Raw genomic sequence first — 25539 nt, forward strand, 5'->3', positions numbered from 1 at the left:
AGATAGATGTACAACTTAAAGAAGTCATGTGCTTTGTTAGTAGGTCAGTACCATCTGCTCCCATATACTAATTCCCTATGTTGATCATGCTCCAACTGCTGACATCAGATGGAAGAGTGCACTACTACGAGAATACCACAAGATCGTTGATAACCTCGACCTTCCAGTATTGAACGTAGGGAAACGCTGTAGGCAACAAAATCTCCTCCACAATGACTGAATCTGTGCTGCATCCACGAGAAATCCCCTGGACTTGACCAGCCGCAGGCAATTTTGATTTTCGTGAACCACATCAGAATGGCCACTGGACGATGTGCAGGCCCTCTCCAAATGTGGGGCAAATTTTTCATCACCATGTTGTGATTGTGGTGCAGAACGACAGACAGTTCCTCATGTTGTATCAACATGTCACACAAAAGTGTCCTTTCGAAGATTTCCTTGGAGTAACGAGTGATGTTATAAGCTGCATAAAAGACATTGATACTCGCCTATAGCTGTTGTCATTTGTGTTACATTATGCTGGAGAAATGTGTTGAAGTGTTGATACGTATTAATTTAGTAATCTTTGTGTAGGTATAGCTACTCTTACGATTTAAAAACATGGGCCATATGAGAAATAATAATAATAATAATAATAATAATAATAATAATAGCAATAAGCGTTTGAATAAACATTCTTTTCAAATCTAAATTCAGTGATTACAGATACGAGGGATAATCCCCAAGCACAGCTTTGCCTTTGAGCTGAAAGTATAGGTAGTATATAACTTTTGGACAAAGTTTTGATGAATGGTTACCAATTAATTGATGCTTGAATATCTGTCTATGCAAAATTCCTTTCCGTTTGCCATACGATAAGTAAGCTCGTGTTTCTGTAATTATTTCGTTAAACATTTATGGTTGGATCGCGTTGCCAGTCTTACCTCTGGGGCACAAATATTCATATAGTACAGCATGGCTCAATAGTTCAGGGCTTTATTTAAGTGCTCTTGATAGAAGTTCATTTTTATTACACTTACAAAGTGCGACATAAAAGCAAGTGTTCTGTACTAAGTATGGTAGAATACCCACTTATGCAACCAAAGTCTTCTCCTACACAGACTGAAAGTCACAACAGGTCACGGAACCACGAGACAGAAGCCACATGGTAGGTGACAAGGAGAAAGTATCGACAGACATGCGCAACTACATAATTTTCCGTTTTGTTTCGTATGTCTGTCGGTGGAGAATAAGTAAACCGGTGATACTGGAGGACACTGCGTGAAGAAATGTAATGTTTCTAGGTAGTAGGTGGCTAGACATGCTAGGAAGAAAAGACAAGTGGCAGGCAGACTGTGTCTGCTCAGAGAGAGACGGGCTGGCCGGGCAGGCCAGTCACACCCAGCCCTGTGACGCGGAACGTGCAGCCCGACAGCGGCCAGCGGCGCAGCTGCTCGTCGTTCAGCTCGTCCCTCGCTGACGTCACATACAGCTCGTCCAGCTTCTCTCCGCCGAACGCCACCGAAGTTATCTTCGGAGCTGGCATCTCGACCCTCTTCAGCAGCTTCCCAGTCGACGGGTTGACTTGAATAACCTGAAACGGCGCAGAACCACCCGAGTCTCAATAACATTAGCCAACAGTGAAAATGTAGTCTATTATATAGTTACTTACAAGGGAACCTCCCCATCGCACCCCCCTCCGATTTAATTATAAGTTAGCACTGTGGATAGGCCTTGAAAAACTTATCACAGATCAATCGAGAAAATAGGAAAAAGTTGTGTGGAATTATGAAAAAAATTAAGCAAAATATACAAACTGAGTAGTCCATGTGCATGATAAGCAACATTAAGGAGAGCATGAGCTCAGGAGCGCCCTGGTCCCGTGGTTAGCGTGAGCAGCTCCGGACCGAGACGTCTATGGTTCAAGTCTTCCCTTGAGCCAGAAGTTTAATTTTTTACTTTCAGACAATATCAAAGTTCAGGCACTCACGCATAATCAACTTCACTCTCCAAAATTCCAGGTCGTGTTCAGCTTTTCTTGGATATATGCAGGATTTGACGGTCTACACACGGAAAAATTTGAAAACGTTAAAAACATATGTTTTGACAGAGCACAGGGAAACCTGTGCGACTGTGAAACTGTTGCATTCATTTGTTGCAGTTTATGTGACAAACTATTATGTTTTCATCACTTTTTTGGGAGTGATTATCACATCCACAAGAAAACCTAAATCGGGCAAGGTAGAAGAATCTTCTTACCCATTCGCCAAGTGTACAAGTTAGGTGGGCCGACAACATATTCCTGCCATGTGACGGACATGCCGTCACTAGTGTAGTATACAATATCTCAGACGTGTTTTCCTGTGGAGGAATCGATTGACCTATGACCTTGCGATCAAATGTTTTCGGTTCCCATTGGAGAAGCACGTCCTTTCGTCTACTAATCACACTGACACTAAACTTATTACAGTGAACAGAGACTTCAATGAACGAACGGACAGATCACAACTTTGTGAAAATAAAGAAAGTAAACTGTCGTGTCACCGCCAGACACCACACTTGCTACGTGGTAGCCTTTAAATAAGCCGCGGTCCGGTAGTATACGTCGGACCCGCGTGTCGCCACTATCAGTGATTGCAGACCGAGCGCGCCACACGGCAGGTCTAGAGAGACTTCCTAGCACTCGCCCCAGTTGTACAGCCGACTTTGCTAGTGATCGTTCACTGACTTCTACGCTCTCATTTGCCGAGACGATAGTTAGCATAGCCTTCAGCTACGTCATTTGCTACGACCTAGCAAGGCACCATTATCAGTTATTATTGATACTGAATCATGTACCGTCAAGACCGACGTTCGTCATTAATGGATTAAAGTTAAGTATTCCACCAGCTACGTCCGATGTTTCTAAATTCTAATTTCCTTGTCCTGTTCCAGACCTCACGCCACGCGTGCCTTTCGGTCTCCTCAAGTAACACGGTGTTGGCTCTCCTGCCAACCACAACATAAACTTTTCACTTTTTTTTTTTAATCCAATTGTGTTCGCTTTTGTTCGTTGCATTTGCTCTGGGTGGACGTCGTAAGACATCCGTTTAAGATCGTTGTGAATCTATTAACTCAGTTTTTTATTATAGAAGGCAGTTAAATCCTCTGACCGAACACGCTGAGCTACCGTGCCGGCAACTCGAGATAAGACTTGAACCAAGGACCTCTCGTCCCGTAGCTGCTCACGCTACCCATGGGACCACGGCGCTCCTGAGCTTCCACTATCCTTGATGTTGCCTATCTTGCGCATGGACTACTCAGTTTGTATATTTTGCTTATTTTTTTCATAGTTCAACACAACTTCTTGCTCATGGACTACTCAGTTTGTATATTTTGCTTACTTTTTTTCATAGTTCAACACAACTTCTTCCTGTTTTCTTGATTGATCTGTGTTCAGTTTTTCAAGGCCTATCCACTGTGCCCACTTATAACTAAATCTGAGGGGGGTGCGTTCGGGATGTTCCCTTGTTAGCACCCACGTTGTGCGTCATTTATGTTTCGTGGAAATTTATTAGTGCTCCATGCGGGGCACCAATACTACATCTACATCTGCCTCAATACTCTGCAAGCCAGCTTAAGGTATCTGGAGTCGTACCACAATCTCCTTCCACCTTCTCTGTTGCACCTGGGAACGGTGCACGGGAAGAATGATTGTCGATAAACTTCAACCTTAGTTCCGCTTTCTCGATTTTGTGATCATTTCGTAACATACAGGGTGAATCACCTACAACTTCCACAGCAGATATTGCGGAAAAGGTAAGTGCTATTGATGTGCGGTTTTCATGGAATGGAATGGTAGTCAGGGGCTAGTGATTAGCACACTGGACTCGCATCCCTCGTCCGGCCGTCCTGATTTAGGTTTTCCGTGATTTCCCTAAACCCCTCCAGGCAAATGCCGGGATGGTTCCTTTGAAAGGGCACGGCCGATTTCCTTCCCCGTCCTTTCCTAATCCGATGAGACCGATGACCTCGCTGTTTGGTCTCCTCCCCCAAACAATCCAGTCCAATCCAGTCAGGGGCTAGTATTGTTAGCCAATAAACAGATTGTAATAATACTTAGAAAGTAGGTTCCTGTGGGACCAAACTGCAGAGGTCATCGGTCCATAGCCCTACACACTACTTAATCTGTTTAAAATTAATTTTTGCTAAGGAAAATACACACACCCATGCCCGAGGATGGACTCGAGCCTCCGACGGGGGCAGCCGCGCGAACTGTGGCAAGGCGCCCCGGACCGCGCAGCTACCCCACGCCGCTAGAAAGTGTATTTTTTGTGCAAACTTACACTTTTTGAATGTAACTGTTGTGTTGGCAGAAGAGCCAACACCGTGTTACTAGAGGAGGTCGAAATGCACGCGTTTTAGCTCACGCAGGCTGGCGTGAGGAGGGAAGAACTATACTGACGTGAGATCTGGAACATGACAAGGAATTAAAATTCAGAAAGCGGACGTAATTAGTTTGATACTTTACTTTAATCCATTAATGATGAACGTCGCTCTTGAAGGTACATGATTCACAATATCAATATTAACTGAATATGGCGCCTTGCTAGGTCGTAGCAAATGACGTAGCTGAAGGTTATGCTAAACTGTCGGCTATGTAAATGAGAGCGTATGTAGCCAGTGAACCATCGCTAGCAAAGTCGGCTGTACAACTGTGGCGAGTGCTAGGGAGTCTCTCTAGACTAGACCTGCCGCGTGGCGGGGCTCGGTCTGCAATCACTGATAGTGGCGACACGCGGGTCCGACGTATACTAACGGACCGCGGCCGATTTAAAGGCTACCACCTAGCAAGTGTGGTGTCTGGAGGTGAAACCACAGTAACAACGCCTGTTGACACCAACAAACTAAAAGTAGGATAAATCAGAATGTCAGTTGTGGTAGCACCGCAAGGCACCACACTGGCTAAGCTGTAGGCTTCAAATCGGTCGCGGTCCGTCAGGACACTTCGGACCCGCGAGTCGCCCACTGTCGATGCTAGCAGACCGAGCGCCGCCACTCGGCTGGTCTTACGAGACAAGCTGTCGTACTGCCCAGTTCTATAGCCGACTTTAATAGGAATGGTTCACTTGTTATAGCTTCGGAGATCTCATTTGCAGAGACGCTAGTTAGCATAGCCTTCAGCTGAGTCAGTAGCTACGACTAGCCAGGCGCCACATACAGTTTCTGCATTGCCAATTGACCTATTTGTGTGAAGCAATCAGAATTATAAAGCAGTATTCGCAGTTCAGTCTATAACTGAAATTGTAAATATTATTGTACAAAGTCAAGATCGACGTTCATCGCTGATGCTGAATTAAAGCTAAGTATTTAATTGTATTCCTGTCTACTAACTTCTAATCACCTAAGATGTTCCAGATACATCCCGTCAAGTATAGTTCATTGATCCTCACGTCAGCCTACGTGATCAACGAGTGCAATAATGGCCACCCCTTGTGATCAGACTAAGTGTCAAATTGCGTGACTCAGCTGGGTCACCCTTTTTAGATGAGGCCCATAGTTGCGCCTCATACATAACATCAGTGGTGTTTGTTGTGGTATTTTAGTGCGAATCGTTCACGAGATACTGTATTTTGAAAAGTTTCCACACCAACACAGTTTCCACACCGACACTTATTTGTGCCATTCGACCTGCGTAGATGCTGGGTACGATGTTGTAATGTTTGGTTACAGTGTGCTTCTGTGTTCCTTGAGTGCATTGCGACTTGCTAGTCAGTTAGTGTGTGGCAAGAGTCCGGGCAGTACGTCGAGAGTGGACGCAGCCTCCTCACAGACCATTTTCCACGGATGCTAGAAGACGTTCCTCTGCAGACTAGGAGGAACCTGTAATAACAACATGGTGCCCGTCCAGCCCATAGTGCACAAAGTACTACAGCATGTCTTCACGAATTGTTTCCATATCGTTGCGCTGGCCGCAGAGAACCTGTGCTTTGGCCGGCCAGTTTTCCGGACTTGATGCCTGTAGGCTTTTCTCTGTGGGTAAAACTGAAAGACGCTGTCTACAAGGACATATAAACTATACACCGCTCGGACATCTCCACTGAAATGGTAGCACGTGTGCAGCAGTCGTTCCATACCAGACGGGAAGCGGGTATTCCCGCTATCAGTAGTCATTTTGAACCCAGCCTGTGATGGTCAATTGTCTCGTTACTAGTCACAATCCACGTAACTACTGTATGCACTTGTGTTGTTCTTTAGTGTGTGCTACCACAGGTATTGTACGAGTGCTGGTGTGGGAACTTTCCAGTATACCATATCTTGTAAATGCCTCGCACTAAAATCCTGTAACAAACACCTCTGACATTCTGATTCAGCCTACTTTTTGTTTGCTAATATTAATAATCATTGTTTCATTTAAAATGTATATCTTCACAAAAATACACTTTATAAATGTTATTGTAATCTGTTTGTTGGCTAGCAATACTTGCAGCTATCAATCTTTTGTATGAAAACCACACATCAGTAGCACTTTCCATTTCCACAATATTGCAAAGTTTAGGCGATTCATCCGGTATGCACATATGTCGGAGGGCGTAATATATTGCCCTTCTCTTCCCCGCATTTACTCACTCGCTCCTGGAGCCAGTTTCCGAAACAGACTGGAGTTAATGCAAGGGGCATAGCAGCATGTTCATGGTTCAGGAGGCACCAGTGTGTGTCCTTGATGTGTGCAGTGACAAAGAGGGGGACTATGTTTGATTCATAATTTATCTGGAGCAAACTGTGGATATATCTAAGGGCATTTTACAATAGGGACCAATCGAATGTGGCGGAGTGGTTGTTCAGACACTGCGGATGGATGGAGATTGCTTTGCCCGGAAATTCTGATTTATGTTTTGAGTGTTTTTCCTAAATCATTTCAGGCAAATGCCTGGATGGTGCCTTCATCAAGGCCATGGCCAGCCATCTGTCCTGTCCTCATATATGTACACTTATATATTTTTGAGCTATTTATTTTCAATGTATTATGATGTCAAATCCTTCATCATTGTAAGATGATCAGTGAATGAATAAGTAAATAAATAAATAAATAGTAAAGCTCATCGTGATGCACAAAACCTCTCTTGCAGCGTCTGTCACTACAGTTCGTTGAGAATCTCCGTTAACACTATCGCATCAGCTAAACGATTGATCATGACGAACATGTCACTTTTCTTTGGGCCATGTCTATCTCTTTTATTAATTCAACTCGGTAAATGTCCCTAGACTGACGATCAATATTCAATAAATGGCGGAACAAGTGTTCTGTAAGCCCTTTCTTTCGTGAATTAACTACACATCCAAAACATTTTCCCAATAAACGTTACTGTGAATGGTACTGTAACTACTATTGTACAGTAGTTACTGTTCCAGTGACCTGTCGCCAATCATATAGTCTTACAATAGTCGAATTCATCGCCTATTTATGCTCTGTATGCTACATTCGTTTATGTTCAGGTTCAGTAGTGTGTGGTGGATAACTATGATGTTATTTGCCTCACGACAGAAATCGTTTTTCCCCCTAAGTAAATTGTTTGCTTATGCGAAAGTTAATGAGGAAGTTAATTTTATGCAGTTATCAATTTTTTCCACTATTCTGGAAGCTAAATAAGGGTTAATGAATTATCACATTATTTAGATTCAGAAACTAATTTGTATTAATTATTTATTTACTATAAAAATTAGTGCTTGCCTGCAGCTGGCGTAATCATATTAGAAACGATTTGGTGCATCAGCTACGGGTGTATGAAAATGATACATTACACTTTCGTTTATTTGCACGAAACATACTGACTTGAACGAAAACCAGAAACAAGCCAATGGTTATGGCTTAGATAATGACACACAAATGCCCTCACATTCACAGGCAAAAACCGGAAGACAGACAACACATTCGGCTTGCGGTCTAAATTCTGAAAACACCGGTGGATAAAAAGTGTTAGTGTGTTAGAGTCAAATCAGCCATTAGCAGTGTTTTTGAGAGAAAATGGCCAGAATCAGACGAAACGGATGAAGAGATTCGACCATGACCTAAAAACAACAGATGAGATGGCATGATGCATCTTAGCGATCTTTGAGGTTTGCCGATGGCAATGTAATTCTGTCAGACAGCAAAGGACTTGGAAGAGCAGTTGAAGTGTCTTGAAGGGAGGATATAAGATGAAAATCAACAAAAGCAAAACGAGAATAATGGAATGTAGTCGGGTGATGTTGAGGGTATTAGATTAGGAAGTGAGACACTTAAAGTAGTAAAGGAGTTTTGCTATTTGGGGAGCGAAATAACTGATGATGGTCCAAGTAGAAAGGATATAAAATGTAGACTGGCAATGGGAAGGAAAGCGTTTCTGAAGAAGAGAAATTTGTTAACATCGAGTATAGATTTAAGTGTCAGGAAGTCGTTTCTGAAAGTATTTTTATGGAGTGTAGCCATGTATGAAAGTGAAACATGGACGATAAGTAGTTTAGATAAGAAGAGAATTGAAGCTTTCGAAATGTGGTGCTCCAGAAGAATGCTGAAGATTAAATGGGTAGATCATATAACTAATGAGGAGGTACTGAATAGGATTGGGGAGAAGAGAAGTTTTTTGGCATAACTTGACTAGAAGTAGGGATCGGTTGGTAGGACATGTTCTGAGGCATCAAGGTATCGCCAATTTATTATTGGAGGGCAGCGTGGAGGGTAAAAATCGTTGAGGGAGACCAACAGATGAATACACCAAGCAGATTCAGAAGGATGTTGGTTGCAGTAGGTTCTGGGAGATGAAGAATCTTGCACAGGATAGAGTAGCATGGAGAGCTGCATCAAACCAGTCTCAGGACTGAAGACTACAACAACGAAAACAACATACCATAATATCGCTATGAAGGAAACGATTTAATTCAGTAGAAAATGAGTATTATTAAAATAACGAAGATGTTCGAAGAGCGACGAAGTTTTACAATCTAAGCAAGATATTCCGGCCGCTTCCCAATCTCGCCAGTCGCCGGTAGGATGTACTCGGAGCTTGTTCTTTTTGAGAGGATCGTTTCACTGTATTAAATTGTTACTGTTTTACGATGTTTGCTAATAAACGCGTCGTAGTGGCATCCTTGGACTTATTTCAAGTAAATTAGCACTCTGAATATCCACTTCTAGGCAGAGCTGGCATCGTTGCACCTTCTGAAGAATCCAGAGCGTCACAAGAACTGCTTCGAGGTGCTACATCTACGACAGATTCGCAGAAATAATCCACGTAAGGGTTAGCTTAACTAGCGCAGTCTCAGGTGGGGAAGCATGACCACTTATCCTATATGTCACCTATACCACTTTCTACGGAATCACGGCTAAATTTAAAAACGTTTACATCAGTTTAGTACAGCGAGGGGATGCTGCAAGTGGGGCACAACTGCTCAGAAGGGTTTGGCGTTCAGTCAGGTTTGTCAGTGTTAAGAAGTGGAGAGTAACCGAAGTCGGTCTGTTAATTCAGTATCTGTTCAGGATAGTTCTTGTAGTGCCTCTTCATCTCGAGAATTCCAATCACAGTTCCTGCCCGCTGTGCCCAGAATTTAGGATTTATACATCTACTAAATAACTGTGCCTGGTATCCAGAAAATGCTGCGCAAAGGGGGAGTCTATTGGCTGCACCTTTCAACTTCTCTGGTGATCATTATGTCGAATGCACACTCCCCTATCAGTTTTTCTATGAGCCGCACCCTAAACCTGGGTTGCAAAATTAGTTATTGAAACAAGTTGTCAAGAAATGTGTGTTCCATGTAATCATGTTTCGCCAAGTATCCACAGTTCAATAGTGAGGTAATCAATTGGTTTTCCATTTCTGAAGTAAATGTTTGAAAGCATATTTTTATCCGAACAGTGTGACATGAAATCATTACCAGATTGGCGTCATAGGAGGCTATCCACAGGTTGCCATCCGCATCAATAGCTTGGCCGTCTGGAAATCCTGCCACACCATTCGTTGGGTAGTCGAAGATGGTCCTCCTGTTTGCTTTAAACAGAAACAATCATTCGTCAGTATTTTTAATGCATTACTCACAAAGGATAAAGAATTATCCTATATATAACCTTACTTATTTTTCCAGCTTTTATGTCAAAATCGAATGCGTCGACTCTTCGGGTAGCAGAGTCAATGTAATACATGGTTTTGTTGTCTAAACTCCAGGCCAGGCCGTTAGCAATGCCAATTTTTGTCACGTGTGTTACTGCTTTTCTATCCTTGTCCAAGCTGAATAGCATTCCTCGTTCCGGTGTGACTTTATTGTTCTTGTACGGACCCATTGTACCTGAAAATTGAATGTAGATGACATTATAGTATTTGAATACTTGAAATACATATTATAATTCGCCCCATCCTTTAGTATCTACACTGCCTGGAGGAATGGGGAGGGGGGGGGGGGGGTGAACGAAAAGAAACTTCACGAGTTGAGGGAATATGTGATATTATTACAGTGACTATAAAATAGTGACAAATTTATAATTAACTTGGCAGTATGAGCCCACTTATTAGTATTACGTTGCACCCCCTCTGAACTGGGTGTACGCAGTGATTCTCTTGGGAACGACTTCATCCTCTCTTGAGGCAAGTTGGGCCAAAACTACTGTAAATGGTCCTTGACATCCTGGATACTGGCTATGGGACGGAGTTCACGCCTGAGCTGCTCCCAGACAGATCTGTGGTTCTTGCTGGACTGAGGAGTACCTCAACATCACGCAGACATTTCATAGCGACATGTGCCATATGTGGACGAGCATTATCCTGTTCAAAAATGGCACTACAATATCGCATGAGATGTAACACATGAGGATGCAAGAGGTTCATGACATGTCAGAGTTGCCTCAATCACTACTAGCCGAAACCTGAAGTTATACCCCATGGTTCCCTATAACATTATGCCTCTCCAAAACATTAGAAAAATGGAACCTTTCCACAGGTCGTCGCCATTCTCCCTGTTCCACTTGTCACTGCAAATTGCAACTCTCGTCATTTTACATACTGGCCAATGGCGTGAACGTATGTGAAGTTACATTGAAATCCGACTTTATCTACTGGGTGCTGCACCTTTCTTATCAGGCAGTGTACTTTGCACTCAATCTACGCGTGAACCATGCCATGGTTTTGTAAGTACAAACTAAGACGATAACCGGTCATATAGCTTTACAGTGCCAGTATATATGCCGACTTGTGCATGCTTAGATTCAAGAATTGGGGGGGGGGGGGGAGGGGGAGGAAGAGGTATAAAAAGAGTAAAACCTATTAGTCTATGCATAATAACTTTATTGCTAAATAAAATAACACAGTAACAAAATAGGACACACTGTTGTTAATCACACATTTGAGAAATGAAACAGTTCTGCTGGATATTCTCTACGTATTTATCAAAAATGGTTCAAATGGCTCTGAGCACTATGGGACTTAACTTCTGAGGTCATCAGTCCCCTAGAACTTAGAACTACTTAAACCTAACTAACCTAAGGTCGCGCGGTTCCAGACTGTAGCTCCTACAACCGCTCGGCCACTCCGGCCGGCAAGGATTTATCCCTCTCCATGCATTGCACCACGGTTGATACTGCTTGGTGTGCTTTCCACAAGTTTGTCGGGATGCAGATGCGTAGGTACTTAATAAGCGAGATCGGCTCATGGGTTGAACAAGTGTGAGCCGAGGCGCGGGCCCCATAGGTGCGAAAAAGAGCGCCAAGTATTTAGTATGTGGATAATACTAGCTGAGAAACTTGGCTTTTCCCGGGTATTTATTTGTTCTAATCTTCTATTAGTCCATCTGCTTCTCCACTCTCCCTCTGTCCATCTTCTCCTCCCCCTCTCTCCATCCCCCTTGTTTCTGTCATCTCCTCCTCCCCTCTTCACCGTCCATCTTCTCCTTCCCCTCTCTCACTCAACGTCCTCCTCACCCTCTTTCATTCATCTCCTCCTTCCCCCTCTCTCTCTGTCTTTTTCCTCCTCACTTTCTCTCTGTCCACCTCATCACGCCCCGTGTCTTCGCCCATCTCCTCCAGCCCCCTTCTCTCTTCACCACCCCATTATCAAACCCACCCCCACCCCAACGGAAGGTTGGTGGTTATTACTCCCACAGCATTTGCGTCCTGAATGTAAGTAAAATGTGTACAAAGTTTGGCTGAAATCGATCTAGAGGCTCAGGAGGAGATGTTCAAAATGGTCCAAATTACTCTGAGCACTATCGCACTTTACATATGAGGTTATCAGTCCCCTAGAACTTAGAACTACTTAAACCTAACTAACCTAAGGACATCACACACATCCATGCCCGAGGCAGGATTCGAACCTGCGACCGTAGCCTAGAACCGCTTGGCCACACGGGCCGGCAGGAGATGTTCAACATGTGTGTATGTGACATATATTGCACGCGTACAGAGTGGTCAGAAACGACTGAAAGGTTTGAAAAAGTGTTGCACGGTAGGTTATGTTGAGAAATAATTGTTTAAAAAAATTCGGTACGTTGTCCCGTTTCCGATTTAATTAGCATTAAAGTTAGCCAAACGGGTCCTTGCGCGTACAAATTGAAGCAGCCTTCTGGAGATGGTGTTGCCTAACTTGTCCTTCGTACCATTTCCTCAAATAAACAAGAGAATGATACAAAAAATTGACATTGGACGACAGCGAGGATCGAACCCGAGCCTGCCATCTACGCTACGAGAACAACTGACATTAAGGCTATCACCTTGTATAGCAGAATTTTGTCTGCTAGTCATTCGATCACCTTCGGAAGTCGTATTTACGCAGTCGATCTTTGTTGATTTAGCTGCGAATTTACACGGAAAGAGGTGTGATAGGACAACGACGGAAGTAGGCGTGACACATTTTTCACATAACTGAGCGTAGCGGTAACACTGAGCGTCATCGGTATTCCTTGGACGAATACGCCGATCTGCGGATCAAAATGTACACGAGACCCGCATAATTTACTACTCTAGATTTCCTAACCACGTTATTCCTTGTGGGACTACTTTAGTAAAGGTTGGCAGAAAATTTAGAGAGACTGGAAGTTTCTTGTTAACAAAGCTGACACTGGACGACAACACTACGTGTAAACAGTTCAGTTTGAACAAAACGTTCTCGATATGGTTGTCGCAAATCCTACTGTCAACTTTGCGAGTAAGTGAATTTAATCATATTTTCTTACGTTATGCCCAAAAACTAAACATGATAAAATGTATCCGTTCGTTTTTAGAAACAGGTTTCGCACTCTGTAGTATGACAAAACTTTATTTCCGTACCACCTAGGGGAAGTGCAGGATTTGGCGCGAGACTATTCTTCTCGAAATCAATGTTCCTTGTGATACTTAAACAAATAGACTGAAAATCCAAATTTCGCAAGGATGGTGTCGTGGACAGACGAGGCATATTTCACCAAAGAAGTGACATTCAGCTGTCGAAGTAGCCATGTTTGTAACGACGAAAACACACATAGCACTTACATTAATTTCTATAAGCATAGCGTTAACATTTGCGGAGCTACAGTACGCGCTTGTTTGTTGGGTCCCGTCCTAGATCCTCCCCGTTTAAACTGGTGGACATATTTAGCGTTTCGTGTAAACGTCTTTCCGTTGTATTTTCAAGACGTTCCTAAGGGAAGATCGTCAGTTAATGTGGTTGCAGCACGACGGCGCACCACTGCACTTCTCTGTTGTGGTACGTGAGCATTTAACTACGTTGTATCTGCAGAGGTGGATTGGTCGAGATGGTCCAGTTCTCTGGCTAACTCGTTGGCCAGATCTTACCCTTGTAGATTTTTATCTGTTGTGGAATGTGAAGAAAATTGTCTACGCGACTGCAGTAAAGACAATCGAAGAGCTTCTTATGAGCATAATTTTAGCCTTTGACGAAATTAGGGAAACCTTTGATTTTGGAAACCTTGCGGACTCCATGACGCACCGTTACAATACTTGCAATCATAATGGAAAGAGTACACTTTGAGCAGCTTTTTTGAAAATTAATGTTATTTTTTATTCTTCGTAATTTTGTTGTTACATTGACGAACTGAGAAACCCTAAGATTTATTGGTTCATAATCATAATTATTTTCCTTGTATTTTGTTTATGGTTGCTGAGTAAGTATGAAGTTGAAACTTCCTGGCAGATTAAAACTGTGTGCCCGACCAAGACTCGAACTCGGGACCTTTGCCTTTCGCGGGCAAGTGCTCTACCATCCTTTCTTTTTTCTTTTTTTTGCTCTATCCATCTTTTTTCATTTTGTTCGTTATGGTTCGTTGTATTTCGTCGTAGCGGACGTCACATGACATCCGTCGAAGCTCGTTATTAATCCCTTCACTCAGTTTTTTTATTACAGAGGGCAGCCAACCCTCTGACCGAACACGCTGAGCTACCGTGCCGGCAAACCATCTGAGCTACCGAAGCACGACTCACGCCCGGTACTCACAGCTTTACTTCTGTCAGTATCCGTCTCCTACCTTCCAAACTATACAGAAGCTCTCCTGCGAACCTCGCAGAACTAGCACTCCTGAAAGAAAGGATATTGCGGAGACATGGCTTAGCACTGAAAATCTCCGACCCCGCGAGGAATGGAACCGGAGGCCTCGCACATGGCATTCAATTCCGCTGATCACTCGGCTATGGAACTGCGGTCTTTTTTTCTCTAAGTGAGTCACGTTAATGAATCGTAACAATCGCATTTGTTACCTCAACCTTTCAAGTACGATTTCTTTTTCTCGTGGAAGTCACGTTTAAATACGAACTTCCCCTTTTTATGACAAATCATAAAAACGATTTACGCAACTGAAATAAATGAAAAAATCAGAAAATGTTATTCTTCTGGAACCGTCGAGAAAAAAATCAAACCATTTTCCTTCAAAGTTTGGAAAATTGGGTTCCTTTATCTGGAATTTAGGCTGAATTTGCTAACATTCTCAAAATATGTACCTTAAGTCAGTCTAGCTACGAAACGTAGCTTTTCATCATCTAGCCTTTCCTCACATAGCTTAAATTTATCATTTCTACAAAAGGCCCATTTTACTGGTAATGAGAGTTTGAACAAGTGGTAATTCAGGAACCAACAGGTATCTGTGCATTATCGCATTTTAGGGCGTGAAAGTGCGGTTCTCAATTACCTATTTTCAAAAATAATACGGTACATTGTTGTGATTGGAAAGTCTTAAAGATTGCACCTAATCCTGAAAATGTACGTTAGAAGTAATCATTTAAAAACACAAATTGCAGGTTTTAGGTACCCCGGAACCAAGTTAACAGTAAAATGCGCTCGTTTTTCAATTCACTCCTGTTACCCACATGCACTACAAAAACTGATGATGGCTGGGTGTTGTGTGATGTCCTTAGGTTAGTTAGGTTTAAGTAGTTCTAAGTTCTAGGGGACTTATGACCATAGATGTTAAGTCCCATAGTGCTCAGAGCCATTTGAATTTTTGAACAAAAACTGATACAAAAAAATTGTTCTGAGCACTATGGGACTTAACGTCTGAGGTCATCAATCACCTAGGACTTAAAACTACTTAAACCTAACTAACTTTAGGACATCACACCCATCCATGCCCGAGGCAGGATTCGAACCTGTGACCGTAGCGGTCGTGCGGTTCCAGACTGAAGCGCCTAGAACCGCTCGGCCAAAACTGCTACAGTCAGTCAGTTGTTCTTAGAGTGTGGACGATAGCACACCAGACTCCTGCGCTGTGAACTGTGAGTTCAGTTTTGGCTATCGTCAGTTGCTTTCTGGTGTGTGTCTTTGTGTGTGTGTGTGTGTGTGTGTGTGTGTGTGTGTGTGTGTGTGTGTGTGCTTGTGTGTGTGTGTCCCAGCTAATCAAACTAAGAACACGCCACCTCTAGCAGGCTGCTTGAATTTTATGTCATTATATCTCTTGAAGAAACTGCAAAAAGGTGGGAATTTAAGGAGATGGGAATTGGATAAACTGAAAGAACCAGAGGTTGTACAGAGTTTCAGGGAGAGCAGAAGGGAACAATTGACAAGAATGGGGGAAAGAAATACAGAAGAAGATGAATGGGTAGCTTTGAAGGATGAAGTAGTGAAGGCAGCAGAGTCTCATTTAGGTAAAAAGACGAGGGCTAGTAAAAATTCTTGGGTAACAGAAGAAATATCGAATTTAATTGATGAAAGGAGAAAATATAAAAATGCAGTAAATGAGGCAGGCGAAAAGGAATACAAACGACTCAAAAATGACATCGACAGGAAGTGCAAAATGACTAAGCAGGGATGGCTGGAGAACAAATGTAAGGATGTAGAGGCTTATCTCACTAGGGGTAAGATAGATACTGCCTACAGGAAAATAAAAGAGACCTCTGGACTAAAGAGAACCACTTGTATGAACATCAAGAGCTCAGATGGAAACCCAGTTCTAACCAAAGAAGGGAAAGCAGAAAGGTGGAAGGAGTATATAGAGGGTCTATGCAAGGGCGATGTACTTGACGACAATATTATGGAAATGGAAGAGGATGTAGATGAAGATGAAATGGGAGATACGATACTGCGTGAAGAGTTTGACAGAGCACTGAAAGACCTGAGTGGAAACAAGGCCCCCGGAGTAGACAACATTCCATTAGAACTACTGACGGCCTTGGGAGAGCCAGTCCTGACAAAACTCTACCATCTGGTGAGCAAGATGTATGAGACAGGCGAAATACCCTCAGACTTCAAGAAGAATATAATAATTCCAATCCCAAAGAAATCAGGTGTTGACAGATGTGAAAATTACCGAACTATCAGTTTAATAAGTCACAGCTGCAAAATACTAACGCGAATTCTTTACAGACGAATGGAAAAACTAGTAGAAGCCGACCTCGGGAAAGATCAGTTTGGATTCCGTAGAAATATTGGAACACGTGAGACAATACTGACCCTACGGCTTATCTTAGAAGCTAGATTAAGGAAAGGCAAACCTACGTTTCTAGCATTTGTAGACTTAGAGAAAGGTTTTGACAATGTTGACTGGAATACTCTCTTTCAAATTCTGAAGGTGGCAGGGGTAAAATATATGGAGCGAAAGACTATTTACAATTTGTATAGAAACCAAATGGCTGTTATAATAGTTGAGGGGCATGAAAGGGAAGCAGTGGTTGGGAAGGGAGTGAGACAAGGTTGTAGTCTCTCTCTGATGTTATTCAATCTGTATATTGAGCAATCAGTGAAGGAAACAAAAGGAAATTTCGGAGTAGGTACTAAAATCCACGGAGAAGAAATAAAAACTTTGCGGTTCGCCGATGACATTGTAATTCTGTCAGAGACATCTAAGGACTTGGAAGAGCAGTTGAACGGAATGGATAGTGTCTTGAAAGGAGGATATAAGATGAACACCAACAAAAGCAAAACGAGGATAATGGAATGTAGTCGAATTAAGTCGAGTGATGCTGAGGGAATTAGATTAGGAAATGAGACACTTAAAGTAGTAAAGGAGTTTTGCTATTTGGGGAGCAAAATAACTGATAATGATCGAAGTAGAGAGGATGTAAAATGTAGACTAGCAATGGGAAGGAAAGCGTTTCTGAAGAAGAGAAATTTATTAACATCGAGTATAGATGTAAATGTCAGGAAGTTGTTTCTGAAAGTATTTGTATGGAGTGTAGCCATGTGTGGAAGTGAAACATGGACGATAAATAGTTTGGACAAGAAGAGAATTGAAGCTTTCGAAATGTGGTGCTACAGAAGAATGCTGAAGATTAGATGGGTAGATCACATAACTAATGAGGAGGTACTGAATAGGATTGGGGAGAAGAGGAGTTTGTGGGACAACTTGACCAGAAGAAGGGATAGGTTGGTAGGACATGTTCTGAGGCATCAAGGGATCACCAATTTAGTATTGGAGGGCAGCGTGGAGGGTAAAAATCATAGAGGGAGACCAAGCGATGAATACATTAAGCAGATTCAGAAGGATGTAGGTTGCAGTAGGTACTGGGAGATGAAGAATCTTGCACAGGATAGATTAGCATGGAGAGCTGCATCAAACCAGTCTCAGGACTGAAGACCACAACAACAGCAACAACATATCTCCTGAGCTATATGCTGTGCAATGATATAATTTTGTCGGTTCATTCAGTGATGCTGTGGATACTGTCTGCAAAATTTGTTGCGAATGTAATTAGTAGTAAATAAGTAATAATTAAAACAGAGTGCCTGAAGCGACAGTCTTACTGCATGAACAGCGAAAACGTAGTAGACGATAATTTTTTTATTTCATCATTTTGTAGGCCTGTCAGAGAGAAAAAGTTTCTTAAAAGTACGAAATTTTGTAAAATTTGTTTGCAACACGTTAAGTGCTCTCATTCTCAGATACGGGACAGATATATTCTGCATATTTGTGCGCAGTGCATTACACTTCTCTTTCGCCTTCACCTCTTTGATAGATAGGTGGTTCTTACCCACACAGTGCTTCTTTCGAGACAGTAAGTGATATGTGTATCAAGTCTGGTTGAAATCGATGCAGTAGCTTAGGAAGAAATGTTAAACGTACCGACATATATCCATTTTGTCCAGGTATGTGTTTATTCTGTTCTTCTATTAGTCCGTCTGCTCCTTCCCCCTTTGTCTGTCCATCTCTTTCTCCCCTCTCTCTATCCACCTTCTCCACCCCCCACTCTCTGTCATCTCCTCCTGCCCCCTCTCTCTCCATCTGCTCCTTCCACGTCTTTCCCTCCATCTCTTCCTCCCCCTGTCTCTCTCCATCTCCTTCTTCTCCCTATCTGTCTGCCCATCTCCTCCTCCCCTCTCTTTCTCCAAAAACCACATCATCGTCCCCACCCACATAGGAAGATGGTGGTTGTAAGCCCCACAGTATTTCTTTCTAGTAAGTGACATGTATCCCAAATTTGGTTGATATGGATCCAGAAGCTTAGGAGTAGATTTTTACTCGTGGCTTTGCCTAAGTATGTCACATATGTTTCACGTATATTTAAAGTATTTTACACATAATTGTATACATATTTTATCTGTATCTCTAGCGAATTTCGCCCTCCAGTTTCGTTTACACGCAGCTCAATGTTTACGACGTGGTATCTCCTGAACTTTGTGGTCAACAATGATATAATTTTGCACATATTTTCAGCGGTGTATTTAGATACAGTCTGCGAAAAGTGTGAATAGAGTAAATAATAAAGAAGAAGTAAATTAAAACGCCATGCATCATGCGGCTAATTTTCTAGCATCTCAATGTTATGACATCATATCTACTGAATTATGTGTCGTACAATGAGGTATTTCTGTACTTACATTCAGTGGTATATTTGAATACTTTCTGCAAAATGTGTTAGGAATAAAGTTAGTTGTAAAGAAATATTAAATTAGAACGTCATGCCTGATGGGCCAGTTTTACTGTATGAACAGCGAAAATGTAGTAGGTGAGGAACTTTTTTCCATTCACCATTTTGTGGGGATGTCAGCGAGAAAAGTTCTTGGAAAGGTTTGAAATTATGGGTCAAGTTTGTTGCAAGTCACTAAGTGCTCATATTCTCGAATACTGGATGAATATAGTCTGGCTATGTGCTTCCTTTTCACCTTCACCCCCATCCCTTCGAGAGGTATTGGTTCTTATCCCCGCAGTAGCTCTTTCCGGACAGTAAGTGATACTGGTATCAAGTTTGATTGAAATCGATCAATTGGTTTAGGAGATGTGGAACATACACATATATCCATTATAATAATGTATAGGGATGTATGGATGGAGATGAAATTGTGAAATGTGAATCAGTGCATCTTTCTTTGCGGCGACATAACGGAATGTTAGCGGGAAACGGCTAATAGCAATGAAAATGTGGATAGCATGGGTGTTCATGTAAGCTGAGTGGATTTTAGATTGACGAAGGGACCTTTTGTATGATCTCAAGATATAATAAATCCAGTGTTATTCAGAAACTATTTAATTTCAGGTTCCTTTTTTTGAATACAATATGTTTATTGAGTTACTTCTATTGAAGAGTGGAAGTAGTAAATTGAGAGGACACGTGTCACATGGGTATATTGTTATGAAAATTATTGAGTGATACGTGTACCTAGGGGATTAATCTTTTCAGGTAGTACTTTCTATAAATAGTTCGATGAAGAAACAGTATGACAGCAAACAAGGGCTCAGGCAATGCAACAGTGAATGAAATCATGAGAAACGATCCTGTTTCATACACTGTTACAGACACTATTTTCCCATGGAAAAAAATATTAGAGTTTTTGCTAGTCAAATTATTTATCTACAACTTCCTAAAAATAAACTGATATTGCACTACTAGTTTCTAAGAATAATATGTTGTGATTTTACACAACTTTGAATCGAATTTGAAAAAAAAGGGCTTTTAATGCAACGAAAATAAGTTCACACATTCAGACATATAGAGTATCGTTCCCCTTACAACATAGTAATCTTGTGCGTTACTTTAAAATGACTTAAAACTGCATGGACATATATGAAGCACCATGCCGAAGCTGAGCTTGTGCTCCTCCTGTAATAACCTCGTTGTCGACAGGGCGTTAAACACTAATCTCCTCCTCCTTCACAGATAGATGGCGCACACGACTCCTTTCCCGTGTGTTACGTCGACGACTGTGGTGACAACGTAAAATACACGATACATTCACATTAAAGTGATCACCGCTTATGTTCGACGTCAACGAACAATAACCAATCACAGAGGGCAGGTGGCAGCACTAGCAGTGGAGGGTACATAAATAATGCTGGGGGACGCGGAAAACAGTGCAGTCATGCGGAAACGGAGCGATTTATGTGACGTCGATAAGTGCATAACCATTCGCTTTCGGGCCAAAGGTGGAAGGGTTTTTTAACCTGTACTCGTGCCGCCGTGGTTAGAATATACCGTGCAAGACAAAATGGCGCTATACAGATCAGGCGTCGAAGCGACTGAGGTGCACCTAGGGCCGCTAATGACATGGTGAACAACGTCTCCGGAGATGTGTACGGGCGAATAGACGTGCAACTGGACCTCAGATGAGTCACGTTTTATACTCCATTGTACAGAAGCAAGCACCCTGCAACAGTCGTCGGTAGGGGCCGTGTCGGAGAAGGGAGCAAAACTGGAAAATATGCTAGTGATGGTTGCATTAGAATCTTGTGTACACTCTCCATCGTAGATGCACTGTACATTCCCAGAACTCTTCCAACAAATCTAATTCTTCCATTTGCCTTTCATAATACTGACTTAACATGATTGTTTCATTTCATATCAATTCATAGTACTACTCCGAAATGCTCAAATAATATGACAAGCTCGATATATCACCACTGATCTTGGGATCAGGTACTGTAACATTCTTTCTATTTGTTATGGGTATTATCTGACCTTGATCCACATTTACGGTAAGCTGCCATTCATTGCATCAAGTGGAGAACTTGTCCAAGTCTTTCTGTAATTCCTTATAATCATCCAACAATGTTACTGTCCTGTATGCAACTGCATCATCAGTGAGCAGTCTAATAGTGCTGCTAATTCTGTCTGATAAATCATTTAAACAATGGAAGGAACAGGCAGTTACATCAACAATATTATGAAAAGGATAGATTACCACTCACCATGAAGATAACACATTGAGTTGTGTACAGGCACTGTGAAATGTCCGTTACACATTTAGCTTTCAGACAGAGCAGAAAAGAAAATACACACACATTCACATAAGTAAGCACACCTTATGCACTCATAATTGCTATCTGTGGCCACTCTGGTCAGAACTGCCAGAGATAGCAGTCATGTGAGTGTGAGGTGTGCTTTCTTGTGTGTGTCTATGGTGTGTGTGTGTGTGTGTGTGTGTTTTCTTTTCTTAAGAAGGCTCTGTCTGAAAGCTAAATAAGGAACAGTCTTTTCATTGTGCCTATCTGCAACTTAACGTGTTATCTTTATGCTGATAAATCATTTATATAAACATTATAGGTCCTGATCAGATAGTTAAAGGAGACGAAAATTTAATAGGCATTGGGGACTGTAATTTGATAGTAGGGAAAGGAAAAGAAGGAAAAGTAGTTGGTGAATATGGACTAGGGGTAAAGAATGAAAGAGGAAGGTGCCTGGTAGAATTTTGCACAGAGCATAACTTAATCATAGCTAAAACTTGGTTTAAGAATCCTGAAAGAAGGTTGTATATGTTGAAGAGATCTGGAGACATGGGAAGGTTTCAGGCAAAGATTTAGGAACCAGGTTTTAAATTATAAGACATTCCCAGGGGCAGATGTGGACTCTGACCACAATTTATTGGTTATGTACTGTAGATTGAGGGACCAACGACCGTAGCAGTCTGGTCCTTTCAAATCCACAAACCAACCAACCAACCAACTGTAGATTGAAACTGAATAAACTGTGAAAAGGTAGGAATTTAAGGAGATCGGACTTGGATAAACTGAAGAACTAGAGTTTGTAGAGAGTTTCAGAGAGAGCATTAGGGAACGACTGACAAGAACAGGGGAAAGGAATACAGTAGAAGAAGAATAGGTAGCCTTGAGAAATGAAATAGTGAAGGCAGCAGAGGAACAAGTAGGTAAAAAAATGAGGGCTAGTAGAAATCCTTGGGTAACAGAAGATATATTGAATCTAACTGATGAAAGGAGAAAATATAAAAATGCAGTAAATGAAGCAGGTAAAAAGGAAGGCAAATGTCTCAAAAATGAGATCAACTGGAAATGCAAAATGACTAAGCAAGGGTGGCTAGAGGACAAATCTAAGGGTGTAGAAGCATATATCACTAAAAGTAAGATAGGTACTGCCTACAGGAAAATTAATGAGACCTTTGGTGAAAAGAGAACCACCTTTATGAATATCAAGAGCTCAGATGGAAAACCAGTCCTAAACAAAGAAGGGAAAGCAGAATGGTGGAAGGAGTTAATAGGGGTTCTAACAGGACATAGATAAAGATGAAATGAGAGATATGATACTGCATAAAGAATTTGATAGAGTACTGAAAGACATAACTCAAAACAAGGCCCCAGGAGTAGACAACATTCTATTAGAACTACTGATTGCCTTGGGTGAGCCAGCCATGACAGAACTCTTCCATCTGGTGAGCAAGATGTATCAGATTGGCGAAACACCCTCGAACTTAAAAAGCAGAGCATAACAATTCCAATCCCAAAGAAAGCAGGTGTCGACAGGTGTGAAAATTTCTGAACTATCAGTTCAATAAGTCACGGTTGCAAAATACTAATGCAAATTCTTTACAGACAAATGAAAAAACAGGTAGAAGCCAACCTCAGGGAAGATCAGTTTGTATTCCATAGAAATGTTGGAACATATGAGGCAATATTGGCCCTGCATCTTACTTTAGAAGATAGGTTAAGGAAAGGCAAACCTATGTTTGTAGCATTTGTAGACTTAGAGAAAGATTTTGACAGTGTTGACCTAATACTCTCTTTCAGATTCTAAAGATGGCAGCAGTAAAATATTGGCAGTGAAAGACTATTTAATAGTTGTACAGAAACCAGATGGCAGTTATAATAGTTGAAGGGCACAAAAGGAAAGCAGTGGTTGAGAAGGAAATGAGACAGAGTTGTAGCCTATCCCTGATGTTATTCAATCTGTATATTGAGCAAGCAGTAAAGGAAACAAAAGAAAAATTTGGAGTAGGAATTAAAATACATGGAGAAGAAATAAAAACTTTTAAGTTTGTCAATGACATAGTAATTCTGTCAGAGACAACAAAGGACCTGGAACAGCAGATGAATGGAATGGACATCATCTTGAAAAGACGATATAAGACAAACATCAAAAAAAGCAAAACGAAGATAACGGAATGTAGTCAAATTAAATCATTTGATGCTGAGGGAATTAGATTGGAAAATGAGACACTTGAAGTAGTAGATGATTTTTGCTATTTGGGGATCAAAATAACGGGTTATGGTCGAAGTAGAGAAGATATAAAATGTAGACTAGCTATGGCAAAGAAAGTGTTTCTGAAGAAGAGAAGTATGTTAACATCAAGTATAGATTTAAGTGTCAGAAACTCTTTTCTGAAAGTATTTGTATGGAGTGTAGTCGTGTACGGAAGTGAAACATGGATGATAAATAGTTTAGACAAGAAGAGAATAGAAGCTTTCGAAATGTGGTGCTACAAAAGAATGCTGAAAATTAAATGGGAAGATCATGTAACTAATGAGGAGGTACTGAACAGAATTGGGGAGAAGTGCAATTTGTGGCACAACTTGACTAGAAGAAGGGATCAGTTGGTAGGACACATTCTGAAGCATCAAGGGATCACTAAGTTAGTATTGGAGGGAAGTGTGGAGGGTAAAAATAGTAGAGGGAAACCAAAAGATGAATACATAGCAGATTTAGAAGGATGTACATTGCAGTAGTTATTCTGAGATGAAGAGGCTTGCACAGGATAGAGTAGCATGGGGAGCTGCATCAAACCAGTCTCTGGACTGAGACCACGACAACAACAGTAGGTCCTGTTACGCTTCCTTGATGCGCACCAAAGGTTAACATTCACCATGCAATATAATGTACTGAGTACTATTAGTCAAATATTTCTCCAGCCAATCACATATTGAAAAGATACTCCATATGTATAATATTACTCTATAATACTGTCTATTTGATATATTACCCTTTTTGTAAACAGGATAGACCTGTGCTTTTTTCCAGTCATTTGGGACTATTCACTGCACAAGCAACTCTCAGTAAATATGAGCTAAGAAAGGGCTCCATGGTATATTCAATGTAAACTCTAACTGGTATTCCATCAGGACTATTGCCTAATTCACTTTAAGTAATTTTAATTGCTTTTCAATACTTGCGGTGCTAACACCAAATTACTCATTTTTAAGCCTGTGACCTGCTCAAAGATTAGTGCAGTAGTACACTCTCACGTGAACACATGTTCAAATGTGAAATTTAAAATTACATCAGACACACCCACAAGAGAATGAATGGAAGGGTGAGATCCATTCATTGACTGTACATATTACCAGAATTTCCTAGGGTTTCCTGGTTGATGTTTCACCGGGATCTGCCCATGAAAATTATTATAGGCTCTTTGTGTGGTCTTTCTTACAGGTGAATGATTTTCCATTAACTTTTCTATATCAGAAACTGAGCAATCTCTCTCATACGAAGAGTGCAGTGGTTTGTTTTCACAACATTCCACAAATTATACCATTGAAGCACTGTGGAGTTTTGCCATACATCAAGAAATCTACCACAGATCTCATCATAAAAGTGTTGAAGGCTCTGGTTTTTACCCTCCATCTGGCTCCAGATGAAAGGGGCCCTGATCAGTCCTGAAAACAATGCTGCAAATCAATAGCTGTGCAGAATTCTCACAAGAGATGCTAGCTGCCTTTAACATTTATGCCTGTCTCTGACAAGAGTAGAGAATGATCTGAAGATCCAGACAACAGATATTATTGGTGTGGCATGAGTAATGATGTGGGTACCATGACCAAAACAGAGGAGAGATCACTGCATGAGCTGGAGAGACAACACCCAATGACACTTTATCACTATCAGCAGAAGAGTCATGGGGCTAGCCTGTACGCCATTAACAACATACCATCTTCCCCATAAAACAGCTCCAAATCTGGATATTTCATACCAGTCACCAT

General features: G+C 41.6%; 1 protein-coding gene across 1 annotated transcript; it reads right to left on the minus strand.

The window, feature by feature from the left end:
- Positions 1-656: 656 nt before the first annotated feature.
- Positions 657-25539, minus strand: LOC126298174 (regucalcin-like). Its single transcript, XM_049989483.1, has 4 exons — positions 25488-25539; positions 10066-10278; positions 9871-9983; positions 657-1573 (listed from the first exon to the last, which is right to left on the minus strand). The coding sequence occupies exons 1-4, from the start codon at positions 25537-25539 to the stop codon at positions 1343-1345; spliced, it is 609 nt and encodes a 202-aa protein (XP_049845440.1). The 3' UTR covers positions 657-1342.

Source organism: Schistocerca gregaria, chromosome X, assembly GCF_023897955.1.
Source record: "Schistocerca gregaria isolate iqSchGreg1 chromosome X, iqSchGreg1.2, whole genome shotgun sequence".
Taxonomy (NCBI): domain Eukaryota; kingdom Metazoa; phylum Arthropoda; class Insecta; order Orthoptera; family Acrididae; genus Schistocerca; species Schistocerca gregaria.

Bases quoted from the DNA above. Each gene is read 5' to 3' on its own strand.
- LOC126298174 (XM_049989483.1), bottom strand. From the start codon at position 25,539: ATGGTGACTGGTATGAAATATCCAGATTTGGAGCTGTTTTATGGGGAA. The intron at 9,984-10,065 runs GTAAGGTTATAT...TTCTGTTTAAAG, and splicing joins CATAAAAGCTGGAAAAATAA to CAAACAGGAGGACCATCTTC. The intron at 1,574-9,870 runs GTAATGATTTCA...GCGCCGTTTCAG, and splicing joins CCTCCTATGACGCCAATCTG to GTTATTCAAGTCAACCCGTC.